This window comes from Triturus cristatus, chromosome 6 (genome assembly GCF_964204655.1).
Source record: "Triturus cristatus chromosome 6, aTriCri1.1, whole genome shotgun sequence".
Classification (NCBI taxonomy): Eukaryota; Metazoa; Chordata; class Amphibia; order Caudata; family Salamandridae; genus Triturus; species Triturus cristatus.
In genome coordinates this window covers 715,516,582-715,529,461 of record NC_140589.1, presented here as the reverse complement: position 1 = coordinate 715,529,461, position 12,880 = coordinate 715,516,582, and the positions used below count along the sequence as shown (strand labels likewise).

The following is a 12,880-nucleotide window of genomic DNA, read 5'->3' as shown; positions in this document are numbered from 1 at the left end:
TCAACATTTCTTAAGAGATGGTTCAGCTCTCTTACTTACAATATACATTACATTTCTTGTGCTAAATACTGCAAAACATACGTTTTTTTATATTTCTTTTAAGACTTCTCCTTCTCTCTCGCTTAATATGAAATGTTTTGTTTGTTTGTAATATTTTGTGCTGCGTACAATTTAAATGAAAAATAAAAGGCACCGCTGAATATCAATCTGCCCCTGTTTGCATATCTTAGAAGGAACGGCCTTTTTGCTATATCATACTCTTCAGATTGCACACAATATTTCATACTTTGCAATCTAATAAGGAGATTTTATGATGTTGTTGTGGGCCCAACTAAATTTTTTGTAAGGGGGCTGGGCACGTGAATGAGCCCTTTGTGTTTTGCATAACATTCATTGAAATATTGTCCACCTAAGGGAATAACTCATAACTTTACTACACATAAATACCTTTATGAATCGGGCCTTATGGTTTAAAATCCGCACAGAATACTCAGAGGTGGTAACATAGTCGCCCCATTCTAGGAGCGCAACCAACAGTAGTTGTGTCAATAGGAATCAATAGCCTTGTAATGCCTGTGATTTAGACATATGTTGGGTTTTGTTTTGGGTGCCATTTATGAATGGCTTATTCAGTATTACCATATATAACATTACAGTACAATTAAGGTATTAGCACAGATGGAAGGAGTATGAGCAAACTTTAACTACATAAGTCCAGTAACTTTTGGTGGTAATTCGGATTATGCTGAATTTGTAAATTGCTAGAGCACACCAACTGGTGGCCAGAGAGCATGTGCTCCAATAGGCGCGTCAAGCAGCTGACTGCAAATCCATCTATCTTATAGTGCCAACACACAGTGGTTCGGAACTAAGAAGTATTCGGAATGCTGCTGCGATCGCATCTCTACAAGACGAAGCTCAGCTCACCCTCAACAGTTACATCCACACCAGGTAAGTCGACTGGATTTGGAATGTCTACACGGAGGTCTGAAGAATCCACAGAACAAACCCAAACTTCTCAAAAGTACAAATCTTTGTTGCTTTCCCTTTTCAAATTAATACTTTTCCATGTAGGGATAGTGCAGGAATTACTCTTGCAGAAAAAACTTTGATTTTCTAGGAAGCTATAAAAGGGCATGCGATTAAGGGTGATGGCTTTGGATATTCAAAAGTATGCAATTTTGATTGAGGTTGGAACAAAGAATGGTTGTTCCAGCGTCCTTGTGGCAAGAGGAGGTGCTCGAGGGCCACATCATTCCTGCCAAATTAACATCTTTTGGGAGCCAGATTAGTAGCTTGTCCCAAATAGTATAATCCTTGTGGATCAATTGAGAGAATAAATGTGCCATACTAACATCTTTTTGGTAAAAGTTTAGTCATTTCCATGGGCCCCAATTATGCGATTTCTGGGCTAAAGTACATTAAGATTATTCTTGGTAAGATTCACATCATAAAGGAGGAGAAATTTACATAAGCGTAATGATTTTCGATTTACATTATATTTATAATTTATTCAGCCAAACACGATTATGTATGGATCACATTCACATTATGTTTTTAAAGTTAGCTTGGATGATTTGAAAAGGATTATTGGCATTTGGGAGTTAGTGTTGCGGCCTTTCAAAAGATGTGATGCTACCATTTCTGGCGGGAGATTTACAGAATTCTCCTGCCAGATGAACAGCATTGATGTAGACACTTAAGACATATTTGGACACATCATAGTAGGGCTTCTAAATGTATGTATTTTGGGGGAAATACCAGATAGGCAACTTTAATTGCCAAATTTACAGTTTGCATTCATCACAGTCTGATTAAGTTCCGGGTAAACTTTTATTAATTAAATTAGTATCTTGGAACATGGCAGGTATATCAAAATTCACTAGGTTTTTGATTAGTTACGCAATCAATCTTGTCAAAACGTCTGGCACACAGGAAATTTTCATGTATCAGTGTATATGATTTGAAATAAAAACTTAAAAATCGAAATTTTATTGGATTACTGTGGACGGTCATCACTGTAAATAATTTATGTTTAACTGATTGTGTAGAACTGAGTAACAACTAGATACTCCTTGTGAAATTTATGGAACCTACAAGTGGTGTGGAGATGAGCACTTTTTGACTCTGTAAAATATATTTATTTCTATAAGAAGCAAATGTGAAATCCTTGCTATTATATGAATATTCAAACCAGGGCCACTGGAATTATGCCACGGGGAGGACACATTTTGCAGCAGGGTTGACTAAATTATGCGACAAGAAAAGGCAAATTATGAGGCTTAATGGGGCACGGTTGTCATCAGTATTACCTCATTATTTGAGCTTTTTCACACGTTAACATTATCTGGGCAAAAGTTTCACCTCAGTAGTACCACTTTGATACCCAAATATAGAAATAAGCAACAGAAAGGTGACCAACCTTTACGAATGACTTTCAGCTGCATAACAACGCGCATTGCCGTATTTTTAGTTGCTTTTGATTTGTTTGAGCTAGAAACATATTTTTTGTGGCTGAAATCTGCAGATTATGCAGTTGCTGACAGATTCAGTGGTACATGCGGCAAACCCCTAATTATGCGGAAAATGTCATGTTTTTGGTAACTATTTTTTTTTACACATAAAATGTTCCCACAATCAAAATTGTTTACAAAGTTCCATTAATGATCACTGTATTAAAGTGACATTTCTCACTTCACATTCTTACAGGTTACAATAGCAGATGTGACTAAATAAGGAGTAATGGTTGAATACTAAGGCCCAGATTCTCAAAGGTTTAGCGTTACTTTTGAAACACTAAACTGGCGCTACAGCTTTTTTGGGATTCACAAACCAACACACATTGGTATTTGCGTTGGTTTGTATGGAAAAGTAACACAAAGCAGCGCAAAATGCCGTTGCATTGCTTTGTGTGAAGGGGGCTTTACATGGGTGGTACATGGGCATACTTATGCTACCACTCATGCTTTTTGACGCTAAACCCTATTCTCAAACATCAGTAGAAAGGGTTTAGCACCAAAAAGTAACGGCACTAAAAAGCAGGCGTTAAACAGAGAAATTTATTCATTTGTCCATGCTTTTCCGATGTTGCATGCGTGCTGCACTGTGCAGCACACATACAAAGTAGGAAAGGCTTTTTCACTTGTCTAAGCATAGTATTTTTTACAGGAAGGACACCCTTCCTGTACAAAACCTATGCTCGACTCATGCACACACCCTGGCGCGAAGGTGTGTGCGTGGTGCTCAGCAGCTGAAATCATCACCGGTGCTAGGGATTGTCTTTTCTGTGTGAATATAGCGCCTCTTCTGCTCTCGCCCAGTTACGCAACGCAGCACAGCTTCTTTAGGTGCTGCGCTGCATTGTGTGACACCTTTCAGAATCTGGGCCGAAGTGTTTTTCTTACATTAAAAAAAACTCGAGTAAATGATTTATTTTAATGACATTTTTTTAATCATGGGGGTCAGTTGGACACGGTAGCTAAGAAAGCAAAGCTGAGATTTGACTTGAGACTTATGTCCTGGATAATCAAATTATGCTTGTGGACAAATTATTCTTTGTATTAGTGTTTTTAATTAAACTAAGCTCTATAGTTAGCAGAACATGTGATGAGGAAATGGCGGGATTAACATTTTATAATTATTGTCAATAAGGGCAGCCGCCTCTTCATTTAACATGTGATCTGCGTCACTTTCAAGTTAGGTCGTTGGTTGTCGAACACTAATTGATATACCTTTGACAGGTGCACTTACCGAATTTATTGTTAAAGCTTGCATAATTATTTTTATTTTACATTTATAAGTTGTGCAAATAATAATTTTTATTAATCTCTACCTTTTTATTTTTGGCTTCTCTTACATTTAAGAATCATCTATAAACCATCAAAAAAATGTTACTGCGACTACTTACAGTTCCAGTGTGAGATGTATACAATTGTGTGCCAAAATGTTGGGGGTCACATTCAAGACAGGACTTTTGAAAACAGTGTCATATTTTGTGGGGAAAGTGGATACAATTTCTTAAAATAAGAAAAATCTTTTCTCAATGCCAGAATTACAAACTTTTGAAATCAAATTAGGCGGCTGGGAATTTCATAGCAATTAACATAATTTGTGAGAAGGGAAAATTATTGGTTTGGAGAGGGGGCAAGTATCAGTCAAGCACCTTCAACCAAAGGCTCTTAATGTAAAGATCTATGAAATTGTAGCCCTGTTTGTAAAGGGTAATTAAACTTTGGAATTGTGTAAGAGCAACAACAGGAAATCAGAACATGCTAATTCCAATTGTGGTTTCTTATTTCTCTGGCAGGTATCCCACACAACCGTGTCGCTTCGGAAAATTACTCTTGCTTTTGCCAGCTCTGCGCTCCATCAGCCCCTCCACCATAGAAGAAGTGTTCTTCAAAAAAACTATTGGAAATGTCCCAATCACAAGACTACTTTCAGACATGTACAAATCGAGTGACATATAACCATATGGACAGCGAAAGACTATGTAAAGATGTACTAATTTGGGAACAAGGAATCCTACACGAAGCAAACCTAAATCTGTGCACCTCGAAGGAACCATGGACCTGGGAATGTTAACCCTTCTAGAAAAGCATATGATGGTACACGCCTAGTGGTATGTGCTGCTTTGAATATCATCAGACTCACAAGAGGAGTCATTTGTACTTCGATACAGTTCAAGTGCATCAGAAAAATGAGTGCTCTTCCTCAGATGGAAACCTGTACTTATTGTTCATTCCATTAGAGTTACATGGTTGGCTGAAAAGGCACAAAAAATATGATTTGTATTTATTTAGGTCAATATTTTAACATGTTGCCTCTTTTTTATTTCCACCAAAATGTCAACAGTGGACAAAAAAGAACAAAATGGGGATTTCTGCCAGAAAATGACCTCTAAATCCATGAGAAGAGGTACATTTAACAGATTCTTATTTTTAACACTTGTCCTCGTTGACTTCTGTTCGATTTGTTGTTCGTAATTTTTGTCAACCCAACCAGCACTTGAGTTACTGTTTCAGAAACAAATCATGCGAAAAGAAAAACCCAACAGAGCAAGACAAGAGTCCCTCAGAGAAAAGTCGAGAGTGCAACCAAATTGAATAAAGAGGATTATGCTGGTGATTAGCACATTGCCCAGAGGACTACTGCTGAAGCCAAAGGCAATGGAGCCTGTACCTACTGCCATTGATATGGGAGCAAATCTTACAAGGGTGTGCATAAACTATCCAATCAAACTATGATGTCACAAGGGCAACAGCGCACATGCAGCTGTTCAACAACTAACTACCTGTGTTCCACTGCATCCTTGGTCACACAAACAATCCAGTTACTGCTTCTTCAATACCGACCTGCACATAAGAAACATGTAGTAAAAAACATTATTCAATAGCTGCTGTACTTTTAAGTGTCGGTTTCTAACTAGGTACTAGCGCGGAAGAAGGAATCAATATCAGCACTTGGACGATCACAGAATGAGTAAAACTTTTTTTGTGCACAGTAACTTAACGGAGTTGTGAATTCAAAAGTTGTACTCATTGTCTTTACACAGAATAAAACTATATATTGAATTTTAAGTCAAACTCACAAATGTTTCTGTGGTTTGTCTCCGACTTATCTTCCTATATTTTTCGGAGAACGATCTTAATTTATAAGCTAAATCGAGTGATCAAAATCACCATATTCATGATCTGTATTTTGTGAATAACACACAAGAAATGTTACCTTTCTCGTGAATCTTGAAAGCTAAACATCACCACCAAAATAAACATTCTACAGCAGATCTTCCATTGTTCACACTATCCGGTCTTCGACAATATGCCCAGGGTGGGCTGCTTGTAGTTCCTCCCATAATCAAACAAGCATTGGCATTGCCAATAGGTCTCGCCTATGGGACCTTATAAGTGTTTAGCCATGCAACAGTTGCATAACTAAACACTTATAAGGTCCCAAAAGCGAGACCTATTGGCTATGCCAAGCGGCCGCGAAAGTGAAAGTAATCGCGGTAAAAGCAGCGCGCGCGCCCGAGCACATGCACTGTAGCTCTAGGCTGGCCTGGTAGCACTTTTTGGAGCCCTCTCAATAAGTCTCGCCAGACCAGCGCATGCGCTGGGTCATGCGAGACCTAAAAAGAACAGTGGTTGTATCTTGAGTTTTTAAATTAGTTTAATTGAAATCCCTTGCCCAACGTGACTGCGCAAGACCTCGTGTGACTATGGAAAGCTTTACGTAGCTGACCATGTCAACATATTGAAGTCCTGCTGGCAGAATGTGACATCAAACACAGGCAGTGTCTACTAGTGGATGATAACCTGTATGAGGGATTTCCTGGTTTTCGGGCGCAGTGTGGGGCATGCGTCACTTCCTTGTGATCTACTGTATATGAACGAGGCGAATGACTGGTTGGACCTAACGCAATTCTGAAATGACGAACTGTTTTGAATAGTTGGCACTACAAAGCACAAAATGGCAAACATTCTCGCACGCTGGCTGTTTCGTTTTATTGTTTATAGACTTATTTAAATTGTACTTTCCCTACTACTAGTTAAACGCACCCTCGGAGGTGCCCTTTTATTTTAATTGGCTGATCTCTTTATCATTAATCGCTGCAAAACTTTGGATTAGGGATGGGATCAGGCTCAATAAACCAACAAGCACACTGAAGGTTTGTGCTTTGTGGATTTGTGGTCAATAGAGTGATTGCGTCTAGGGCTTTCTGCAAAATGCATCTTTGTTTTGTAAGTAGAAAACCAACACCTGATCTCGCAAGAGTGATGTCATTAATTGGGCTAAACATATTTTTGGTGGCTGCCTCCCAAAACCACACAAGTTCCTTGCGCTGGCAGTCAGTACAACTAACTAATAGTCATCCTTGCAAGATCGCACTTTGTTTTTCTTTGCATATTTTCTTTTTCGTCCAGCTCAAGTTTTTATCTCACACGTTTTGTTTTTCATAAGTGCATGAATGTTGTATGCTCGCTTGTGCTCTTGGAAATGGCCATTTCTTGAATCTGTCCATCGTTCTCTCTGCAACAGCCTGACATGCCCGCAAACAAGGGAGGAAATGAAGATCAGATAACGAATGGGGCGGCAGCGGCGCCCCCCCCCCCACCCTCGCCAGCAGCTGCAAAACTCCAAAAATAAAACGAAATAACAGGGGGTTATTATTGTTTTATTTTTAAAATGAGTCTTGGGAGTGAGGCCAGATGATGAAAGGCTGGAGGGAGAGTGTTTCAGCACTGCTGTCAGTACGCATGGCGGTTTGGCCGGCCATCTCAAGACGGCCAAACCAACATGCGCACTGCAGGTCTCCAACCAGAGCTGCATTTCTGGGTTGGAGACATACAGGATCAGGCTCCCAGTCGCCCTGGGAGCGCAAATCGAGGGCACGCAGGCTAATCCTGATGCTGCTCCCATGCATGAGAGCAGCATCAGGATTGGCTGCAGGGGAGCCTGTGCAGTACAGCAGAAGAGCACAGAGTTGGCGATGCAGCCAGCAGGAGGTTAATTGGTTTACTCTATTTTTTTCTTCTTGTCGCCCCCCCCTCCCATCCCGCCAACTTGTCCTTATAGCGGCAGCCATTGTATGAATGAAAAGAACATGAACCCACCATTTCTGCTTCACCAGCACGGTCTCAGTCGGGAGTGCTGGGAGAGACATAGCTGGGAAACCGATGGACACACATTTACTAACAAAACTAGTGGGCTGAATTCTCCTTCTATATACGCAACCGATGGCACACGTGGTGGTAAATGGGCGGATGTCCGCCGACTTTACCCTTGGCCGCGGAATAAGGCAGGGCTGTCCACTCTCTCCCCTCCTATTTGCGCTGGTACTGGAACCAGTGGCGGCTTGAATCATGAGGGACCCTGTCATATGCGGGCTAAAATGGGCAGAGGGATGGGAAGACCGTATTTCCCTTTATGCGGATGACATCCTTCTCTATATGGCATCCCCTCGACGAGCGATCATTAGTCTGCTAGACATTTGTGTTTCCTACAGTAGGGTTTCTGGCTACACTATAAATTGGGCCAAGTCGGTTCTCTATGTGCTCAATGGCCAGCCTCCACGGCTGCCACCAAATTGCCCGCTGCAAGTTGCAGACAGTGGGTTTAAATACCTAGGAATATATATCACATCCTCGTTTGCACAATTCACTGAATTGAACCTCTCAGAGCCCCTGAAGAGATTCCAGCGCGACGGAAGGTATTGGCACTCCCTGCCCCGGACTCTCTTGGGTCGAGCCGCCCTATTCCAAATGATGACACTCCCGAGGTTTTTGTACGCCTTGCAATCGACGCTGAAGTTAGTTATCTCCTCTAGGAAGAGAAGCCCGCTCGCATTGCTCAACTTAAGCTGGTGCGAGGTGGTACGACGGCGGGATCGCTCTCCCCTGCATCAAAACATATAACTAGACCTCACAGCTCACAGTACTTAACCAGTGGATTCATGCTCCACAAGACGAACCTGCGTTCGGTATGGACAGACACAGTCTTGGGACCGGGGGTGTTTTGGATGCGCTATACAACAAACCCCGCTAACACACACTGATGGGACCCACTGTCCAGGTTTGGGTCACAGCGCTTAGGACACTTGGCTGGGAGGGGGTCTTAATGCAACACACCACTCTGGAGCACCCGGCGCTTGGGAAGGCTCCGTAACACCAAAGGCTTTGACAGGTGGGATTTAATTGGTATATCAAGGGTGGGAGACTTGTGGAAAAAAGGAGAAGTCATCTCGTTCTCACAACTGCAAAAGACATACAAAATGGCTCCAACAAAACACTATCGTTACTCGCAGATTAAGCATGCACTCACAACAGCTATTCCACCAGGTACCGACCTTCCCGTGTACTCACCACTTAAGGACAGACTGCTGACAGACCACCTGACGAAAAAGGCCATCATCCTGACGTACCGTGAAATAATCAATAACTGGAAGGACCCAACGGTCACCCTCCATGAGAAATGGCAGGCTGACCTTGGGGAACTGGACGAAACAGATAGTCAAGAGGCCCTTGCGTCCCCCTGAGAAGTAGACATACCGGCCAAATTACAACTCGTACACCTCAAGATACTACACAGAACATACTACACACGAACAACACTACATAGGATTGGCAGGGCTGACACTCCGCAGTGCCTGAGAGAATGTGGGTCAGAGGGCACTTTCTATCACACTTTGTGGGAATGCCCCAAGATTACGTGATATTGGAAAACTGTCATGAATACTATTTCACGGGTTTGTGGCCCTGATGTCCCCCCAGAACCCAAGCGGTGCCTCCTCAACATTTGGGAACCAACAGACCTCAATCATGCAGCGCAGAACTTGGCAACTGTGAGTATGATGCTGGCGAAACGTAATATAGCGCAGAACTGGGGTGCACACATATTCCCCACACATGACGATGGTGCATGGATAGGTCCATGGTGGCAGAGAAATCAGTTTTTATCCGCAGAAAATGCCCCAAAAAGTGGACGTGGGTATGGGGCAAGTGGAACGCATACAGGTGAAATATTTGCACGCCTCCCCTCGAGGATTCAGACTCGGATTTAAGTGCCTGATGGACAATCCCACCATTGACATATTTCATGAGAACGATGAAAGCATATTGTGCACGGGAGGGGGGTATACAACAACTATGTATTCATGAAGCCTTAACTCTATTATTGGATTGACACGAAGGTGTTTGCTGTGTGTGTTTATGTTCTTTGTATTTTCTGAAGCTTTATCGACTACCGAAACAAGACAATAAAAAAAATTTGAAGACAAGAAAACTAGAGGGCAACAGTGGTAATGTTGGAGGTACACACTAAACTCTCTCTCATGCTATTGTGTACGTATGTGTCCTAACACTGTCAAAACTCGGATCAGATGCGACAGAGCAGCTATTATGTAGATCTTGAACGAATGAAACATTAGATAATAAATGAAAGAATGCATGAGGACATTTAAAGAGCACAGCTTTGAAAAGTGAATCACCTCAGATAACTGTTGTGTGGATGGGATGCACATTTTTCTGAAAAGAAGTGCCATCATTTTTTTTATGACAAGTTACTTAATTCATTGCAGATGGAAATTAGGAGTCCGTTTAACCCCGCCCAAAAGACTATATTGCTGATCTTCTCCCAACCCCGCCACCACAGCAGACAAGAGAGGCAAATGATTTACATCTGAGCTTATGGAGACTACATTTCTTTAAAAATTGTTAGATAGAAAATGTTGGGAGCATTTTCTCACTGATACTAAAATTCGAATCCCTAGTACAGACCAGAAGGCACATGGTTAAATGAATAACAAAGACACATTATGATGACACCTATGAATAGCCCAACAACCCTTTTCTCTAACTCCTGTTTCCGTCAAGACCAGTGGTCTTCTAACTTTTTAATGCCGCGCCCCCGTGGAAAAAACTCAAAACACCAGACCCCCTAGTCTATGAAACAGGCAATGTTTAAATATGTTTAGACTTATTTAAACATTGCAGTTAAGTTCAGTTACCGTTTTAAAAATACAGTCAAATACATGATTGACATACATACTATTCTGGTCAGACAGGCCTTACTAACATGTAAACGTATCCACAGTGTGGTTATTAGAAATGGGGGTGGGGGTTTGAAGAATATTTGGAATCCCTTCCCTTTTGACATCTTCTCCAAGCCAGGATATAAATGACAAAAGATGGCCATTATAGAGCGGCTTACTGCCGGTCATTTTTGTCTGCTGAAAACAAAGCAATGTTATCAGCATAACGCTTCTTTAAGCCAGAGCCAAGCCCCTCCCTCCCTCCATTCTCCCCACTCCGCCCCTGGAATCACTTGAGGCCCCCCCAGAAAGGTCCACCCCCAAGTTTTAATACCCCTGGTCTAGACTCATTCAAATCTGGTTTCAGTTCTACTAAACATGTAGAAATTAGACCTTCAGTATAGCTCATTCTTGCACTTTTATTTCTTTCAAAATAGAAAAAAAACTTTAGGTCCATTACCTCAGAGGATTTTTTATTTCATATGTAATCTTCAAAGCAGAATTACAAGACAGGTCCTGACTCGGGATCTATCTTGTAAATCTGATGAGTTCAGATTTTATTATAGCAGACACTCTTTTTTTCTCCTGGCGTGCTACGAACGGAGCCTTTTTTACATTTTATTTTATGGCTCAATGAGCGATGCACATGAATAACAAAACAAATGTACATAGAACTGAATAAAAAGTAAAGGAAAAAATCAGTTTGTTAAGTCAGGCCAGGTTGGGGCATGGACTCAGTCCCGGATGGCCTTGGGATAGTGGTTGATGAGGAATGTGTTCGAATCCTGGTCCTATTGCACTTGTTTGCAGCATTGGATGCATCTAAAACAAAAGTCTTGCAATACCTCCATGAGATTAGAATCCGGGACACAGCTCATGTGTAAAAAATCTCAAGCTACCTATATAATCAGTACCAAAGAATCTCACTTCAGTATTTTGATTCAGTTACTTAATTGTGGGGCACCACAGAGGTATACATTTTCCCCATTTTGTTCGCTATTTACAGAAATTTAAATTATACATTTCTAAGCAATGATTCCAAATTTCGAAAAAAGTTCCCAGCTTTATTGCCAAGAGGGATTGTCTTTTGATACACCTTGACTAATTTGTAAATTTCTGCTTTCGGGATTGAGAGCTGACTGTTTCTGAACATTGTTTCTGGCCATCATTGTACACTCAACTACATATTGTATTAGAAATTTGTTGACAACCTTTAATAAAAAAAATGTTAAATGACTAAACGTAATCAATTGACAATTCCTCTAAATGCTTTTATTGAAGATATCAATGCACCAGTTATATGCTACGATAAGCTCTGAAATCAAGGGGGAAAAGTTGGGCTACAGACTTTTACATATCCAACAGATGTGTGACGGAACTATGCATGCCTGTACCACGAATCCGTTACAACACACGTCTTTACCACGTATATGCCTTTGTCAGGCATAAACCTTCCCAACAAAATTGTAAGTATATATCAGGTAAGTAAAAATACAAAAAAAAGATATATATACACCCACACATATAAAGGTATGCGTGGGAATTGTAATGCGTAGTAAATGTGATTTTCTATTCAAGTTACTACTTTTGCCCAATTAAAATGTTAACATTTTCTCAGGAGTGCTCACATACATAGTTGTTTTGATACTCTGATATGGTGCTAGAACTTTGCAGATAAGAGACAAATTAACTTACATCATTAATCAGCTTCGATTTCAGATTCTAATGCGTCCCTAAAAATGATTGGGGACTATCTAACAACGAATGAACCAGAATTACTTCGAGCACAATCTGAATAAGAAAACACTATAGTTATGAATAAGTAACAACACCGCCCTCCAGGAATTCAGCCTCCTCACCCATGTTCCTAGTCCAACTCTGGCTAAAGTTGTGAAAAACGTTTTAGTCTGCAAGCCTTCCATGCATCCTTAGACTATTATGAGGGTGTGAGCAGTTTTCTTACCCTTTTCAATTCTAGCAGCCAAAGTATTGCGCTGTCATGTTTAGATTATGTCCACGTTATCTACTTGGGCCTCCACAAAACATTTTTGAGAAAGATCTGAGACTTGTCAAATGCTCTAGCCCGCTTACTTGAAGAAACACTGCTTTAAAAACATGTCACCAATCGTGGAGACTTACACTTTAAGGTCTTGTGCATTTCCCACAAGCCCATTATGGCACTTGTCCCTTTTTTGAAGGATACCTTAACACCATGTCAACTACTGAGAGCAGTTTGCTTGACTGCCACATGCAAGATTTTACATCCAATATTCCTGAAGACCAGAACTCAGGTTCATTGTTTAGCTGCCAAAGTATCTGTATTCTGGAAGAACAATCTAATTTACATATTAG

At 40.9% G+C, this 12,880-nt stretch overlaps 1 protein-coding gene across 2 annotated transcripts in view; it reads left to right on the top strand.

Moving 5' to 3' along the window:
* NR2E1 (nuclear receptor subfamily 2 group E member 1) overlaps nucleotides 1-5,596 on the top strand; it is an 85,404-nt gene extending 79,808 nt beyond the window's left edge. The window contains exons 7-8 of one of the 2 annotated variants that reach the window (XM_085609237.1): nucleotides 846-951; nucleotides 4,307-5,596. In XM_085609237.1, the coding sequence (XP_085465363.1) occupies nucleotides 846-951; nucleotides 4,307-4,469 (269 nt within the window). In that variant the 3' untranslated portion in view covers nucleotides 4,470-5,596. The remainder of the gene's footprint in view (nucleotides 1-845; nucleotides 952-4,306) is intronic. The other variant, XM_085609236.1, reaches the window with a different exon arrangement.
* The last annotated feature ends 7,284 nt before the right edge of the window (nucleotides 5,597-12,880 follow it).